An 18,853-nucleotide genomic window follows, 5' to 3' on the forward strand; every position below is an offset into this window, starting at 1 on the left:
TAAGAGCTCTATCTAACTCTTTCTTGAAAGCATCCAGAGAATTGGCCTCCACTGCCTTCTGAGGCAGAACATTCCATAGATCCACAACTCTCTGGGTGAAAAAGTTTTTCCTGAACTCCATTCTAAATGGCCTATCCCTTATTCTTAAACTGTAGCCTCTGGTTCTGGACTCCCCCAACATCGGGAACATGCTTCCTGCCTCTAGCGTGTCCAATCCCTTAATAATCTTATATGTTTCAATCAGATCCCCTCTCATCCTTCTAAATTCCAGTGTATACAAGCCCAGTCGCTCCAATCTTTCAACATATGACAGTCCCGCCATCCCAGGATTCAACCTTGTTAACCTACGCTGCACTCCCTCAATAGCAAGAATGTCCTTCCTTAAAGAGAAAGTAACCACGGCCAAGTTATATTGTCCTGAACCATGAGTGGCTCTAGGACCACTCACAAAGTTAGTTTATATATTTCATTTTGTATTCTGCACCTTATGTTGCCAGTACTATCATGGGGTTCTGATAACAGAGGTAAAAAAAAGTCTCTTTTAATTATATTGGCAACAAAATTCAAAGAGAACAAATTATAGGATAGGAAATAGACTTGTACAAATTGGATAAGATCTTGCATTTGAAATTCAGCTTGTTAGATGAAGGCAGTTGTTGGACAGCGAGGAACAAGTTGGGTACAGAATAAAACAAGACCAAAGATGCCAAAGTTTCACATTATTAATCTTGAGTATTCCCACTTTTCCAGCCTTACAAAGGAAGAAGACTGATGGATGAGCATGATCTTGTGCACACTGGATACACAATTCCCCATTTATCAAACTGAGTTTCCATGGACATAGGAGTTAAGAAGACAGGCAAGGTGCCAGAAGGCTGGAGCATAGCTGATGCTGTGTCCTTATTTAAGGAGGGCACCAGGGAACTTTACTTCAGAAAGTTATTGGAAGGGATTCTGAAAGACAGAATTTATTTGAATTCAGAAAGACCAGGACTGATCAGGAACAATCAGTTGGGCTTTTTGTGTGAGAAATCTTTCTTTAAGAATCTGATTGAGCTGTTTGAAGAGGTGGCCAAGTGGAATAACATGGGCTACATGGACTTCAGCAAGGCCTCTGATGAGGTCCTGTATACGTAAACTGGCCTGGATGGATCCCAGGTGAGCTAGCCTATTAGATACAAAATAGGTTCGGTGGAAGGAATCAGAGGGTGGTAGTGGAGAGGTGTTTCTCAGATTGGAGGCTTGTGACCAGTGGTGTGCCGCAGGAATTGATGCTGGGTCCACTGTTGCCATATCTGTTAAGTTGGTGGCTCAGTGGACAACGAAGAAGGTTGTCAAAGGATGGAACAATGTAGAAAGTAGCAGATGGAACTTAATTCAGACAAGTGCAAAGTGATGCATTTCGGGAAGGTTACCCAGGCTAGTTGAACAGAGACTGAGGGGTACACACATATGGAGGAATTTAAGGTGAGGGGTTATATGGGAGGCAGGGTTTAAGGGTCGGCACAACATTGTGGGCCAAAGGGCCTGTACTGTGCTGTATTGTTATGTCTATGAAGATGGTGTCTGGCATGCTTGCCTTCACTGGTTGAAGCATTAAGCACAAGAGTTGGTACATGACGTTACAGCTAAACAAAACGTTGGCTAAGCCATATTGTGTGCATTTCCCATTGCCGCATTATACGAGGGGTGATTGATAAGTTTGTGGCCTCAGGTAGACGAGTCAATTTTAGAAAACCTAGCACATTTATTTTTCAACATAGTCCCCTCCTACATTGACACACTTAGTCCAGCGGTCGTGGAGCATACAGATCTTGGACCTCCAGAAAGTGCCCACAGCATGGGGTGAATGATAAGTTCATGGCCTAAGGTAGAAGGAGATGAGTTATTAACTTCAAACTTTCTGCATTTTCACTCAAAGAGTTGAACTGCATGTGCATGTAACGAGAGCATCTAAGGTAGAGGGAGATGAGTTATACAGCTCTTGTTACATGCACATGCAGCTCAACTCTTTGAGTGAAAATGCAGAAAGTTTGAAGTTAATAACTCATCTCCTTCTACCTTAGGCCACAAACTTATCAATCACCCCAGCTGTGGACACTTTCTGGAGGTCCAAGACACCAACTTCTACAAAGAGGGGATCCGTATGCTCCACGACCGCTGGACTAAGTGTGTAAATGTAGGAAAATTAAATGTGCTAGGTTTTCTAAAATTGACTCCTTCTATCTTAGGCCTCGAAATTATCAATCACCCCTTGTAGATGCGGTCAAGCTAGAGAGGGCGCAGAAAATATTCACAAGAGTGTTGCTTGGTTTTAAGGACCTGAGTTATATTGAGAGCGTGGGTATAATGTGATTGGACTGCTACACTGCAAAGTCTCTTCCAAGGGTGCCTACCCTGAAGAAGTTTAAATCAGTCCTGAAATGTCTCTCCATAGATGCTGACTTCCTCCAGCATTCTGCTTAGATAGTACGGGTCTGCTGTCCCTGGCATGAAGAAGGCTGAGAAGCCGCGTGAAAGAGAGGCAAATAAACCTGTGAGACACAAGTAGGGTAGGGCTGCCTAAAAGTAGAGGGCTTGTGTTTAGAGTGAGAGGGAAGAGGTTTAATAGGGATCCGAGGGGAACTATTTCACAGAAAGAACAGTCGGCCTATGAAATGAACTGCCAGAGGAGGTGGTGCAGGCAGGGACCAGTTGGAAAATTTAAAGTCATCTGGGCAGATACTTGAAAGAGCAGAACATAGAGGGATATGGAATTAAAGCAGGCAAATAGGATTAGTATAGATAGGCACAAGACAGTGGGACAAAACAGCTGTATCTATGCTATAGAACCCTATAGATCTATGACTCTATTGGTATATGTACAGGTAACAAGTGGGAGATTTGTATTAAAGATAATATTTATAATCCATTGATGTTTGCTAAAAATATCAAATGCACTGTAACATCAAAAGAAATCTCTATTGCGTAACTAAACAGAGGCAACCTAGTCACTCTTGTTGTTGCTAACTTTTACAATAGATATGGTAATAAGCATTTGTGCTGTATAGTAGGTGGTCATGACAATTACATCCTGAAATGGCACAGGAAAGCACAGCAGGTTTACAGCCAATGTCAGGTCCGATACCATAAAGAACCAGGCTCCTACTGCGCCGACCAGCTTCGCCGGAGACTTCTGGTGATGGAACAGGATCTCCGCGTTGGCCCGCCAAGCCATGACCCCAATCAGGCTGCAGTAGAGGCTGAGCAGCAGGAGGTCAAATCTGGTGGAGCACCTGCTGAGAATGCCCAAGCCCACAGCGACCGCAGCAGCAATGAAACCTCCTGCTCGAAGGTTCAGGGTCTCGAATCCGAAGGCCCACGTGTAGGCGCAGTGGGCTAGAGCAAACATTGCCGCTCCTGTAGATAAAAAAGAGACAACGTCAGCAACTGTGGCTCTCTTCTTGCTCACAACCAACGTAACTTACAGTTGATTCTTGAAGCACCCAGCCCATTTCTGTGTGCAAAGGGCTTCACAGACACCGTTTCCATTAAAAATAGTAACTTAGGCACACCCAGCAACTTACTTGCTGACTTAAACAAAAAAAGAATACAGCAAGCCAAGATGTAAGTTGACGTGGCCTGGAGGAAGGAGAAGGGAGGAGGCCTCAGTTCGCAATCGATGTAATGTTCGGCTTGTTTCACTGCGTTGTCATAGACAAGAGGAGGTGTGGATGATACCCCAGAAGTATTCAGACTGCCTATTGCCTTTCACTGCCTGGGCACACGTGGAAGTGGTTGTTTGTATGAGGTACTGGATCTTACCTTACTTCAGAGGATCTTTCTCTGGGCACAAAGCCGATTTCTAATCCAATTTACTACCTCATCTTGAATGCCAAGTGACTGAAACTTCGGGGCATTTTTACCAGGGCTGGAATGGCTAGCACGAGGGGACATAGTTTTAAAGTGCTTGCAGATAGGTAAGTCACACAGAGTGTGCTGGGTGAAATGCACTGCCGGCAGTGGCGGTGGAAGAGGGTCTTTTAAGAGCCTCTTAGAAAGGTACGTGGAGCTTAGAAAGTTAGAGGGCTATGCGCTAGGGAAATTCTAGGCAGTCTCTGGAGTAGGTTACATGGTCAGCACAATATTGTGGGCCGAAGGGCCTGTAATGTGCTGTAAATTCCTATATTCTATGTTCTTGACCAACCTCCCATGTGGGACCTCATCAAATACATGGAACCTCCATATAAACAACATCCACTGCCTTGTCTTCATCCACCTTGCTGGTAACTTTCTGAAAAAACTCTATAAGTCATAACTGACCACACTATCCTTAATCAGTCCACAGCTATCCATAATACATCCGGTCCCTTCCAATAACTTTCCCACAACTGATGTCAGACTCACCAGACTACAATTTCCTGGATTATGGTTAGAGACTTTCCTGAACAGCGGAATAACAATGGGTATTCTCCAATACTCTGGTACCTCTCCTACCCTAGGGATGATTTAAATACCTCCTCTAGGGCTCTGGCAATTTCTGCACTTGCCTCCCACAGGGTTTGAGGGAACACCTTGTCAGGCCCTGGGGATTTATTCACCCTGATTTGCCTCAGGGTAGCAACCACTTCCTCCCCTGTAATCTGTACAGGGTCCATGAAGTTGATGTTGCTTTGCTTCACTTCCATGGACTCTGTGTCCATCTCCTGAGAAAATAAAAATGCAAAACATTATTTAAGATCCCCCCCATCTGCTTCGGCTCCACACATGGATTACCATTCTGGTCTTCCAGAGACCAATTTTGTCCCTTGCAATCCTTTTGCTCTTAACGTGCCTGTGGAATTCCTTTGGATTCTCCTTCACCTTGTCAGCTAGGGCAACTTCATGCCTTCTTTTAGCCCTCCTGATTTCTTTAAGTAGTCCCTTGTATTTTTTACACTCCATAAGGATCCTATTTGTTCCTATCTACCTATAACTGCTATGCAGCTCGTTTTTTCACTCAAACAGGTCCTCAATATCAATTGAAACAAAGGTTCCCTACATTTGTTCTCTTTACCTTTTAGTCTGACAGGCACATACAAGCTTTGTCCTCTCAAAATTTCACTTTTGAAGGTCCCCCCCCCCTCACTTACCAAGTATAGCTTTGCCAGAAAACAGCCTGTCCCAAATTTACTTACCATATCATTCCTGATACCATCAAAATTGGCCTTTCTCCAACTTAGAATCTCAACCTGCAGACCAGACCTATATTTTTACATACTTACTAATGACGTTGTAGGCACTAGATGCAAGGTGTTCCCCTGCACAAATTTCTGTAACCTGCCCTGCACATTCTTACTTTAAAGCTAATGACGTAGGCACTAGACGCAAGGTGTTCCCCTACACAAATTTCTGTAACCTGCCCTGCCTCATTCCTTAATGGCAAAACAAGTATCACACACTCTCTCATTGGGACTCTACGTACTGGTTAAGGAAACTTGCAGAACATATTTGAAAAACTCTAACCCATCCAGTCCTTTGACAGTATGTCAATATGCGGAAAGGTAAAATCACGTACTATAACAACCTTGTGTTTCTTGCAACAGTTTGCGATCTCTCTACAGATTTATTCCTCTAAATCCCTTGCACTGTTGGGTTATCTCTAATATAGCCCCATTAACATGGTCATACTTTTCTTATTTTTCAGTTCCACCCATAATGCATCACTAGATGAGTTCTCCAGTGTGTCCTGATGGAGCACTGCTGTGACATTTACCCTGAGTAGTGACATCACCCCTCCTCCTTTAATACCCCCTGCCCTGTCACGTCTAAAACCATGGAACCCCAGAATATTGAGCTGCCAGTCCCGTCTCTCCTGCAACCAAATCTGACTAATTCCAGGTGTTGATCCATGCCTTGAGCTCATCTGCCTTTCCAACGGTACTTCTTGCGTTGAAATATACGCAGCTCAAGACCCTAGTTGCACCATGCTCAACCTTTTGATTCTCGACCTTGTCTGGGGTCTTACCAACATCTGTCTCTGCAACCTCTCCACTAACTGTTCTGGCACTCTGGTTCCTACTACACCCCCACCTCCAAAACTCCACTTTAAACCCCAGTGTGCATCTTAGGGAAGTAGGAGGAAACCAGGCAGTCACAGGGAGAACGTGCAATCTCCACACTGTCAGAACTGGAGGTCATGGCTGGATCTGGGTCACTACCTGCTGCCATAAATATGTGATGAGCCACAATTCAAATAGCGTGGCATTGGTTCCAAGACAGAACATTACTCCACATTCTTCAGAGCTTTTTTTTCAATTTGATTTGCTGCTTCATGGCAGACGGAGTTCATCCTGGAAAAGTGTGAAGTGATACACTTTGAAAAGTCAAACTTGAAGGCGGAGTACAGCGTCAACGGCAGGATTCTTAGAAGTGTGGTGGAACAGAGTAAGCTTGGGGTCTGACCATAGATCCCTCAAAGTTGCTGCACAACCTGATAGTGTGTTGGCCTTCATAAGTCAAGGAGAGTGAGTTCAAGAGCCATGAGGTAATATTGCAGCTTTATAAAACTCCAGTTAGACCACAATTGGATTATTGTGTTCAGTTCTGATGGCCTCAATGGAGGAAGGTTATGGAAACTTTAGAATGGGTGATTTGCCTGGATTAGAGAACGCGTATATTGAGGAACGGCTGAGCAAGCTGGTGCTTTTCCTTCTGGAGCGAAGGAGAATGAGAGGAACTTGAGATCTATAAAACAATAAGAGGTATCGATAGAGTGGACTGCCAGTACCTTTTACCAGGGCAGAAATCGTGATAACAAAAGGGAATAATTTTAAGGTGATTGAAGGGGATGTCAGAGGAAGTTTTTTTTTTTTTACACGGAGTGTAGTGCATGCGTGGAACACACTGCCTGGGATGGTGATGGTGACAGAAACATTGGGATCATTTAAGAGACTCTTGGATAGGCACACAGACGAAAGAAAAATGAAGGGCTATCTGGGAGGCATTAGATTTTACTTGGAGTAGGTTATAAGGTCAGTACAACATCATAGCCGCATTGCCTGTGTTCTGTGTTTACATCCCACTTTCAATTGTAGCCAGAAGGATGGAGCAATCCCTCGACATTCAGCAAAACTTCCCGGTTAGCAGGGGTAGACACCACCAGTTCATCACAAGCATCGCCCACCCCACCGTTGAATACATTTACACGGAGCAATGCCACAAGAAAGTAACATCTGTCATTAAGGACCCCCCAACCATCCAGGTCATTCCCTCTTCTCACTACCACCATTGGGCAGGTTGAAGAACAGTTACATGTAGCTACGGGTGCCAAAGACTTTTGCACAGTACTGTATATGTTACCATTTATTACCATGAGATTCAGTGCTGTGTGTGCTTTGGTAATAAATTTACTTTCAACTTTTGTTCCTGATGTGAAGGCAAGTTGCCTCTGGTCCCAGGTCAAGTGTTGCCAATTAAGGACACTCATGTATATATCACCACAATATTACAATATTCACATTCTGTCCCCCGTCTGTGTGAGAGTTTCTGAATATTACAGCATTATGAAGGACCCCACACACCCCTCATACAAACTCTTCTCCCTCCTGCCATCTGGGAAAAGGCACCAAAGCATTCAGGCTCTCACGACCAGACATTGTAACAGTTTCTTCCCCCAAGCTATCAGACTCCTCAATACCCAGAGCCTGGACTGACACCTTACTGCCCTATTGTCTTGTTTATTATTTATTGTAATGCCTGCACTGTTTTGTGCACTTTATGCAGTCCTGGCTAGGTCTGTAGTCTGGTGTAGCTTTTTTCTGTGTTGTTTTTTACATAGTTCAGTCTAGTTTTTGTACTGTGTCATGTAACACCATGGTCCTGAACAAACGTTGTCTCATTTTTACTATGTACTGTACCAGCAGTTATGGTCAAAATGACAATAAAAAGTGACCTGATTTGACTCACCTCCAATGAAAATCTTAAGATTCTGCTCGACCAGAAGCAAGTCACCCATTGCTGAAAAGAAGAGGCCTGCGAGTAGTTTCCAAACTTTGCGGTGACGATGTATGAACCCTTTTCCATAACTCAGAATCAAAATGCACAAACAGATGATTGGCAATACTTTGCTCAGTGCCCGCACCCAAAGGGAAATCAAAGAGTCCTGGCTGATGACTATGTAGATGCAGGCAGTTATGAAGAAAGGGATCAACATTCGCATCTCGTTAATCTGCCGGCCAAGAAATCAGCAAATGACTGTCTGCAATGTAATGCATTCTTCTCATAACACCACACAACCCCCTGAACCATTAACACTCACTTTAATGCCTATTTGAAATCCTACATGTTTCAAAATCAAGTATATTTAGATAACATTCTTTTCCCAGAAGCCGCCAGAAGCTTAATTTTCTAGGAAACCCGACATTTATTCCTGCTTTTCATTTCTGTATTCTCTGAAATGTTTGTTCACCCATCTTATTCCTTGTTATTAATAACACACAATATGCTAAAAAAATATATACCTATAAAACCACCCATTTCCCTCTTTTGTCCCTAATTTACTACCTCTTACCCTAAATCTATAACCCCTAGTTTTGGACTCCACAAACCTGGGGAAAAGACTGTTACCATCTTAACTATGCTTCTCAGAACTTTAAACCATTCTGAAAAACCACCCCTCATTCTCCTTTGTTCAGAGAATAAAGATCTAGCCTGGCCAACCTCTCCCTGTAACCCAGACCCTCTAATAATATTAATAACATGATCTATAGAATACTTTTCATGATGAAGTTCAAAGAGCTTTACAATGGGATAAATGCACAAATATGAAAATGTAAACATGAAAATAAAAGACCAAAAGATGTTAGTTAAAAGCAAGGTTAAGTAAATAAATTTTGAATTGGCCTTTAGAAGCGTCAACTGAGCCTGCATGCATTAAGAGTTTTTTGGTGTTGAATTCCACAGTTTAGGAGGATAGTTCAAAAAGAAAGGTGAATTGCCAATTATCTATTTAAATTTAGAAGACCTAAGAGGTTGAGCAGGAAGAAGATTCTGTTATGTACTCCGGCCCCAGACCGTTGAGAGCTCTAAAGGTAAGGAAGAGAACTTTAAATTTCTCAAAGATACAGGAAGACACTGCAAAGTAGCTACCACAGGAAATGATAAATTCCCTCATCCTGGTTTTTGTGAAAAGTCTATTAGCAGTGTTCTGAATGAGTTGAAGTTTGTCAATAGGTTGCTTTGCAAGGCCAGTAAAAAGTTAATTGCAGTGGTCTAGTCCATTCGATATAAAGGCATGATTTAGTTTCTCAGCATCATTACGTGACCGAAATGAACGTTCCTTTGCAATATTTCTCAAGTGTAGAAATGCTGCTCCAGTCACTTTCTTTATGAGGGATTTAAAAAGTCAAATCTGAATCAAGGACAACACCCAGACTAGTTACTTCTGATTTTACGAAGGGAGCCAAGCTCCTCGGGTTTATCAAGTTGTCTCTAATTCTGACAGCGTCCTTACAATTCTTTTCTGCACTCTTACCAGTTTAACCATTACTTACCTATAAAACAAGTAACCAAAACCGTACACGGTACCCCACCATTTGCGGAGAGGGAGATCATGCATTGAGTTAGGGACAGTTCCCTGTGCGCCACTTCTCAAAAGCAAGCGAGCCCATCATGACTTATCGAGCGAGTAGGAAATCATGCAGTGAGTTAGACGCAGTTCCTTGTGGGTCTTACAAGCCAGTTTTAAAAAGCGAGCAGGGCCGATCATGACTTGGAAACAGTTCCTCATGAATTTTACCCGCCGGTTTTAAAAAAGCGAGCGAGCCCATCACGACTTGTCTACAGAGCGGGAGATTACATGGGTCAGTAGCAAATTAGCAAGGACCAGTAAAAAGATGGGAGGTGTAAGCCGAGCGGTCATTACGTGAGCGGATAGTGTTAGAGAGTTCACGCTTTGCTTCAACAGACTTGGGCCAGAACAGTCGTAGGCTAGACTTAAAGTTTGAGAATTAATGGTACAACAGGATGGTAGTTCAGGCTGGAGAATGCTCTTCCCTATGAGATATGAGATTTCAGGCTACCAAAATGTAGTCATCAGGGAGCTGACCTATCAGCACACAGCAACAACAGCCAGGCTAGTGGCACTGTGGGCAGGCCTTAGAATCAACAGGGAAGGGTAAAGTCAGGCAGGACGATAGTGAAAGGAGATTCAATTGTTAGGGGTCGGACAGCAGATGATCTTGCAGTGAGATATTGGCAGGTACGACATTGTGGGCATCACTGAGTTGTGGCTGAAAGAAGGTTATAGTTGGGAGCTTACTATCCAAGGATAAACCTTGTGTCAAAAAGACAGACAGGTAGGCAGAGAGAACAGGATGACTCTGTTGGTTAGAGAAAGGTGACATAGGATCGGAAGATGTAGAGCCCTTGTGGGTAGAGCTAAGAAACCGTAAGGGTAAAAAGACCCTGGTGGGAGATATAGACAGGCCTCCGAATAGTGGCCAGGATGAGGAATATAAATTACAATGGGAGATAGAAAAGGTATGTATAAAGGGCAAATGTTATGATAGTCAAGGAGGATTTCAATATGCAGGTAGGTTGGGAAAATCAAGTTAGTGCTACATCCCAAGAGGGGGAGCTTGAGGGATGCCTCCAAGATGTTTTTTTAGAACAGCTTGGGATTGAGCCCACTAGGGGATAGACATTTGTTGATGGGTGTTGCGTAATGATCCAGATTTGATTAGAGAGCTTAAGGTAAAGGAACTCTTAGAAGTCAGTGATTATAATATGATAGAATTCATCCTGCAGTTTGCGCGGAAGAAGATAAGTCAGATATGTCAGTGGAGTAAAGAGAATTACAGGGGCACAAGAGAGGAGCTGGCCGAAGTTGATTGGAAGGGGACACTAGCAGGAATGTGGGCAGAACAGCAATGGCTGGAGTTCCTGGGGCAGCTCGGAATGCGCAGGATAGATACATAACAAAAATTAAGTAGAATCCTATGGGAGGACAAGGCAACCGTGGCTGACAAGGGAAGTCAAAGGCAGCAAAAGAGAGAGAACATAATATAGCAAAAATTAGGGGAAGGTTAAAAGATCGAGCAGCTTTTAAAACCAATAGAAGGCAACTAAAATATATATATAAGGAGAGAAAAGATGATATATGAAGGTCAGCTAGCCAATAATATCAGAGTTTTTTTCAGATATATAAAGAGTGAAAGAGAGGCGAGAATGGATATTGGACTGCTGGAAAATGATGTTGGAGAGGTAGTAATGGGGACAAAGAAATGGTGGGCAAACTTAAAGTATTAAGGGTTCTGGAAGAGGTAGCTGAAGAGATTGTGGAGCAGCAGAGCTCTTAATGGATACGATTAAGTATTCTTGTTTCAGCCTGATACAGCTAAAAAGCACAACTGCTTCCAAGGTCAGTACAGTCAACAAAGATGTCTTAATGTGTTTAAACAAACTATCGCTGCTTAAAACTGACGGAAACAACTCTGACTGTGACGGAAGTGCCCACGGAGGAAGTGCGGATGTACGTCAGGGTTACAAGTACGTTTATGGAAACGGGGTTTTAAACTCCCAATACCAACTGTCTTGCTGGCAAACGTGCAGTCTCTGGTGAATAAAATCGATGACCTCAGAGCCAGGGTCCTGAAACAGAGGGGCATTAGGACCACGTGTGTCCTTAGTTTCACGGAATCCTAGTTAACCCCTTCCGTACCAGATGCAGTGATTCAGATCAACAGATTTACTATACACCGTCAGGATAGATCTGTAGAGTCTCTCAAAATCAGAGGTGGAGGAGTATGCCCCATGATCAACTCTTCATGGTGCACAAATATATCAGTGCTGTCCCAATTCTGCTCACCAGACCTGGAATATCTTGCAGTTAAGTGCTGTCCATTTTACCTACCACAGGAGATTTCTGTGATCGCTTTGGTAGCGGTATACATATCACCTCAGGCCAATGTCAATCAGGCTTTAGATGATCCGAGCAATGGGATCAACTTCACCATTGTTTTGGGAGATTTTAACCACCCTGTCTGAAAAATCACTCAGCAATTACCATCAACAAATCACTTGCAATACCAGAGGAAACAACACACTGGACCATTGTTACACCACCATCAAGAATGCCTACCACGCTATTCCACGCCCTCACTTGATCACCTGGCTGTACTACTCCCCAAGTAGAGGCAGAGACTGAAGACTGCAGCACCAGTAGTGAGGACCAAGAAGGTATGGACAAGGGAAGCACAGAAACGCCTACAGGACTGCTTTGAATCAGTGGACTGAACTGTATTCAAGGATTCAACTTCGGACCTGGATGAGAATGCTGCAGTTGTTACGGACTTCATTAAAACCTGTGTGGATGGGTGTGTGCCCACAAAGACTTACTGTACATTCCCAAACCAAAAGCCATGGATGAACCAAGAGGTACGTCATCTGCTGAAGGCTAGATCTGTGACATTCAAGTCTGGCGACCCAGGCCTGTACCAGAAAACCAGGTATGATCTGTGGAGGGCTATTTCAAGGACGAAGAGACGATTTCGAATGAGGTTGGAGGTGACAAATTGGATGCACGGCAACTCTGGCAGGGTCTGCAAGACATTACTTCCTACAAAGTGAAACCCAATAGCATGAATGGCAGTGATGCTTCACTACCAGATGAACTCAACGCCTTCTATGCACGCATTGAAAAGGAGAACACAACTACAGCTGTGAAGATCCCTGCTGCACCTGATGACTCTGTGATCTCTGTCTCAGAGGCCAACGTTAGGCTGTCTTTAAAGAGAGTGAACCCTCGCAAGGTGGAAGGTCCCGATGGAGTACCTGGTGAGGCTCTGAAAACCTGTGCCAACCAACTGGTGGGTGTATTCCAGGACATTTTCAACCTCTCACTGCTATGGGTGGAAGTTCCCACTTGCTTCAAAAAGGTAACAATTATACCAGTGCTTAAGAAGAATAACGTGAGCTGCCTTAATGACTATCACCCGGTAGCACTCACATCTACAGTGATGAAATGCTTTGAGAGGTTGGTCATGGCTAGACTGAACTCCTGCCTCAGCAAGGACCTGGAACCACTGCAATTTGCCTCTCACCACAATAGGCCAACGACAGACGCAATCTCAATGACTCTCCATGCACCTGGACAACAGAAACAGGATGCTGTTCATCGACTATTGTTCAGCATTTAATACCATCATTCCCACAATCCTGACTGAGAAGTTGCAGAACCTGGCCTCTGTACCTCTCAATTGTGTCCTCGACTTCCTAACCAGAAGATCAGGTATATAGGTACGACATGAAACAGAATGTTTTTAGGTGAATGCCACGCCAACACTCCACACCAAATTACTAACACATATTTGATGAATAAAGTTGATCCTTGATCTGATGGATTACAGTGCACAAATGCTAAGCTCACAGCCTAAGGCAAGAGATTTTTAAATCCTTGCTCACCACAGGTGAGGTGCCAGATGACTGGAAGACAGCAGGGATAAGGGAGGAAAATACAGGCCAGTGAGTCCGGCATCAGTGGTTAGGAATTTCATGGAAAAAAATGCCGAGCCACAGGATTAACGTGTGTTGTTTTGTGACTAGAAGCCTGAGCCCAGAGATGTACCACGGGATTCAATGCCAGGACCCTTACTCCTCATTACATACACTGGTGCTTTGAATATGAGGTAGGAGGTAAGGCTAGTGTATTTACTGAGTGTGGTATTGGCGATGAAGGCAATCACTATAGGCTATGCAGTGCTGTTAGTCAGAATTGGGTTTATTATCACTGATGTGTATCATGAAATTTGTTGTTTGTGGCAACAGTGCAGTGCAAGCTATTAAAAAGACATGACCATAAGTTACAATAAGAAATAAAATAAATAAGTTAGTGCAAAAGGGAGATAGCGAGGCTCATGGGCTACGCAAAAGTCTGATGGCAGAGGGGCAGAAACTGATACTAAAACATCTGAGTTGGTTTTCCGGGCTCCTGAACCTCAAAGTTCACAGTAAAACCTATGATCAGAGTACATACACGTCACCACATTCTTTTTCTGCAGGCACACGTGGCAAATCTATAGAACAGGAACTGTAAACAGGATCAATGGAGAACAAACTGTGCAAATGCAGATATATATAAACAGCAATAAATAATGAGCATGAAAGAGCAAGATAAAGAGTCCTTAAAGTGAGACCATCAGTTGAGGCAACACCAGAAGTAGAATGAGGGTAGTTATCCTCTTTTGTTCAAGAGCCTGATAGATGAGGGATAGTAACTGTTGTTGAACCTGGTGGTGCGAGTCCTGAGGCTCTTGTACCTTCTACCTGATGGCAGCATCGAGAAAAGAGCATGGCCTGGGTGGTGAGGATCTTTGACGATGGATGCTGCTTTTCTACGGTAATGTTTCATGTAGATGTGTTTAATGGTTGAGAGAGCTTTATCCTTGATGGACTGGGCTGAATCCACTACCTTTTGTAGGATTTTCCACTCAAAGGTCTTGGCGTTCCCATACCAGGCCACAATGCAATCAGTCAGCACACTTTTCACCACACATCTATAGAAGCTTGCCACTGGTTTTGATGACATGCCGAATCTCCGCAGACTCCTGAGGCACTGATGTGCTTTCTTTGCAATTATATTTATATGATGGGCCCAAGACAGATCCTCCACCCAGGAATTTAAAGATACCGACCCTCTCCACCTCCGAATCTCCAATGATTACAGGTTCGTGGACCTTCGGTTTCCCTCTCCTTACGTCTACTATCAGTTCCTTGGTCTTATTGACATTGAGTGAGAGGTTGTTGTTATTACACCACTCAAGCAAATTTTCAATCTCCCTCCTGCATCATCCTCCTCCCTGACGGTAGTAATGAGAAGTTAGCATGTCCTGATAGTGGACGTCATTCTTAATGATGGATTCGGCCTTCTTAGGGCATCACCTTTTGAAGATGTGCTGGATGGTGGAGAGGCTTGTGCTAATGATGGAATGGCTGAGTAGACAACCCTCTGCAGCCTCTTTTGATCAGTTGTTAAGATTAACAGAGCAATGGCAGATGAAAAGTGCAAAGTCATGCACCTTTGGCGCGACTAGTAAGGCTATCTGTCGTACAAAGGATGGTAGGACCCATGGAAGTATTGAGGAACAAAAGGACCTTGTTATACAAGTCTATTGTTCTCGGAAAGTGGCAGCATAGTTAGACAAGTTGGTGAAGAAAACATTAGGGATACCTGTCACTATTACCTGGAACTTAGATTAAGTGAGTTGAGAGATTTATGTAGAACATAGAACAGTATGGCAGGGTACAGGCCCTTCAGCCCATGATGGTGTGCTGAACTTTAACCTATTCCAAGATCAATCTAATGCTTTCTTCCCAGATTTTTCTTTCATTTTTCTTTCATCCATGTGCCTACCCGGCCAGCTGGTGGCGTAGTGGCAACAGCGCCGGACTCTAGAGCGAAGGCTCCCGAGTTCGAATCCAGCCGGCTCCCTCGCACGCTTTCTGGGTTGAGCGTCGAGCTAGCAACTCGGCCTCGTAAAAACAAGAAAGCCTGCTAAACAAAACGCTGTCACGATGGCATCCCGATGGCTTTCTTCTTCTTCATGTGCCTATCCGAGTCTCTTATTGTGTCTGTCTCTACCACCACCCCTGCTAGCACATTCCATGCACCCATCACGCTGTGTAAAAATCCAGCTCTGATATTCACTCTATAATTTTCTCCAGTCCCATTAAAATTATGCCCCCTCATATTAGCTACTTCCATTCTGGCTGTCCACTCTATCTATGCCCCTTATCATCTTATACATCTCTCATCCTCCTTCACTCCAAAGAGAAAAGCCCTCGTTCACTCAACCTATCCTCATAAGACATGCTCTGTAATCTAGGCAGCATCCTGGTAAATCTCCTCTGCACCCTCTCTAAAGCTTCTACATCCTTCCTATGAGGCAACCAGAATTCAACACAATACTCCAAGTGGACTAACCAGGTTTGTAGAGCTGCAACACCACCTCACAGCTTTTGAACTCAGCCTCCAGCCTAATGAAGACTAACACACTGCACAACTTCTTAAGCACCCTATCAACTTGCATGACAACTTTGAGGGATCTATGGACATGGACCACAAGATTTCTCTGTTCATCCACGCTATGGAGAATCCTGCCATTAACCCTTCAAGTTTGCCATTAACCCTCTGCCTTCAAGTTTGATCTTCAAAAGTGTGTGACTTCACCACACTTATCTGCCACTTCTCAGCCTAGCTCTACATCCTAACAATATCCCGTTGTAACCTGTGGCTACCTTGTACTCGATCCACAACACCACCAACCTTAGTGTCATCTGCACACCTACTAACCCACCTTCCCACTTCCTGGCATTTATAAAAAAAAGTCACACAGTAAGCGGTCCCAGAGTCAATCCCTGCACAACTCCAGTGGTCTCTGTTGTCCATGCAGAATATGTTCCATCTACTATCACCCCTTGCCTTCTGTGGACTGTATGCATCCATGCAGCCAAATTTCCCTGGATCTCATGCCCCCTGACTTTCTGAATGAGCCTCCCATGTCAAACACCTTACTAAAATCTATATACACCACACCCATTGCTTTACCTTCATTAAGGGGAGACGTGATAGAGGTATATAAAATTATGATGGGTATAGATAGAGTAAATGCAAGCAGGCTTTTTCCACTGAGGCTAGGGGAGGAAAAAAACCAGAGGACATGGGTTAAGGGTGAAGGGGAAAAAGTTTAAAGGGAACATTAGAGGGGGTCTTCTTCACACAGAGAGTGGTGGGAGCTGCCAGATGAAGTGGTAAATGCGGGCTCACTTTTGACATTTAAGAAAAACTTGGACAGGTACATGGATGAGAGGGGTATGGAGGGATATGATCCAGGTGCAGGTCAGTGGGACTAGGCAGAAAAATGGTTCGGCACAGCCAAGAAGGGCCAAAAGGCTTGTTTCTGTGCTGTAATGTTCTATGGTTCTATGGTTTAATTTCTTTTATCACTTCCTCAGAGAATTCAGTCATTGTAAGGCATGGTCTGGCCCTCACAAATCCATGCTGAACATCCCTAATCAGACTATGCTTCTCCAAATGCTTGTAAATCCTCTCTCTAAGAATCCTCTCCAATAGTTCATCTACTGTTGATGTAAGACTAACTGGTCAATAATTCCCAGGATTATGCCTATTACCTTTCTTGAATAAAGGAATAACATTTGTCACCCGTCATTAACTGGTAATACTCCTGTGGCCAGTGAGGTCACAAGGATAATCGCCAAAGGTGCAGCAATCTCTTCCCTCACTTCCCACGGTAACCTGGGGTATATCCCCTGGGGCCCCACGGATTTATCTTTCCTAATGTTCCAGCTCTCTCCTTCCAAATGTCAACATGTTCCAGCACATTAGCCCATTCTGTGCCAAAGTCCCTCTCATTGGCAAATACTGAAGCAAAGTATTCATCACGGACCCCACCTACTGTACCTCCTCTGGCTCCAGGCACTTTTCCTCTTTCATCCCTGGTTGGTCCTGCCGTCACTCTAGTCATCGTCACGTTCTTCACAGACAAGACTAAGGCAAAATTTTATTAACCATTGGTTAGACCACATCCGCAGTGCCAGGCACAGTTCTGACCACTGGGAGATTGGAAGGACATTAACTGTATTGGAGAGGCTGCAGACGATACTAACCAGAACGTTAGCTGGGATGGAGTGTCTCAGTTATGCTCTCCTTAGGAGTGGAGGTGTCTGGGGGAAGACCCGACAGAGGTATACAGCGTTATAGTGCAGATATTATCCAGAGCTAGAGAGCACAGGTTTAGAAAAAGAGGTAAGAAGTCGATAGGGTTTCTGAGGAATGATTTGGACTTGGGAACGCACTGAAAGGTCTTCTCACTACGTTTAAGAGAAATCTAGACGAGCATTTGAATCGCCAAGGCATTGAAATTACTGATCGAGAGCTGGTAACTGAAATTAATATAGACAGGTACCTCACCATCTGAAGAGCCCCCTTCTGTGCTATTTGTCTCTCTGACCCTACAATTCCAGTCACCCCATTATAGGAAGGACGTCGAGGCTTCGGAGAGGGTTCAGAAGAGTTTGTCAGGACCCTGCCTGGATTAGAAGGCATGTGTTATAACGAGAGGCTGGACAAACTTGAGTAGTGGAGGATGAGAAGAGATCTGAAAGATCTAATCTGATCTAAGATTCAGAATCAGCTTTAATATCACCGGTATACGTTGTGAAATTTGTTAACTTTGCAGCAGCTTTACAATGTAATACATGATAATATAGAAAAGAAGGTGAATTATAGTAAGTATATCTATCAAATAAGTAGTGCAAAAACAGAAATAAAAAACAGTGAGGCGGTGTTCACCGGTTCAATGTCCATTTAGGAATCGGATGGCAGAGGGGAAGAAGCTGTTCCTGAATCACAGAGTGTGTGCCTTCAGGCTTCTGTACCTCCTACCTGATGGTAACTGTGAGAACAGGGCATGTCCTGGGTGGTGGGGGTCCTTAATGATGGATGCCAACTTTTTAAGGCACCGCTCCTTGAACACGTCTTCAGTACTATGGAGGTTAGTGCCTGTGATGGAACAGACTAATTTTACAACTCTCTGCAGCTTACTTTGATCAATACAGTAGCCCCCCACCCCCCAAAGCAGACGGAGATGCAGCCCGTTAGAATATTCGCCACGTACATCTGTAGAACTTTTCAAGTGTTTTAGGTGAAACACCAAACCTCCTCAAACTCCTAATGAAATATAGCCACTGTCTATGCCTTCTTTATAGCTGCATCGACGTGTGGCGGGTGTTAGAGAGACAGATACATTAGGCATTTCTAAATAGGCACATGGATGTGAGGGAAATGGACATGGTGTAGGCATAAGGAATTAGCTTA

General features: G+C 43.9%; 1 protein-coding gene across 5 annotated transcripts in view; it reads right to left on the minus strand.

Annotated features, from left to right (window-relative positions):
- Positions 1–2,171: 2,171 nt before the first annotated feature.
- Positions 2,172–18,853, minus strand: part of LOC140733760 (lysoplasmalogenase TMEM86A-like) — a 28,696-nt gene continuing 12,014 nt past the window's right edge. For 2 of the 5 annotated variants that reach the window (XM_073057512.1, XM_073057502.1), the window contains exons 2-4: positions 18,422–18,538; positions 7,927–8,188; positions 2,172–3,399 (exon numbers count right to left, since the gene is read on the minus strand). In XM_073057512.1, the coding sequence (XP_072913613.1) occupies positions 2,987–3,399; positions 7,927–8,188; positions 18,422–18,538 (792 nt within the window). In that variant the 3' untranslated portion in view covers positions 2,172–2,986. Of the gene's footprint in view, positions 3,400–7,926; positions 8,189–17,437; positions 17,504–18,421; positions 18,539–18,853 lie in introns of those variants that run through there. The other 3 variants (XM_073057524.1, XM_073057531.1, XM_073057518.1) reach the window with 2 other exon arrangements.

The sequence above is a fragment of the Hemitrygon akajei genome, chromosome 1, assembly GCF_048418815.1.
Source record: "Hemitrygon akajei chromosome 1, sHemAka1.3, whole genome shotgun sequence".
Taxonomy (NCBI): domain Eukaryota; kingdom Metazoa; phylum Chordata; class Chondrichthyes; order Myliobatiformes; family Dasyatidae; genus Hemitrygon; species Hemitrygon akajei.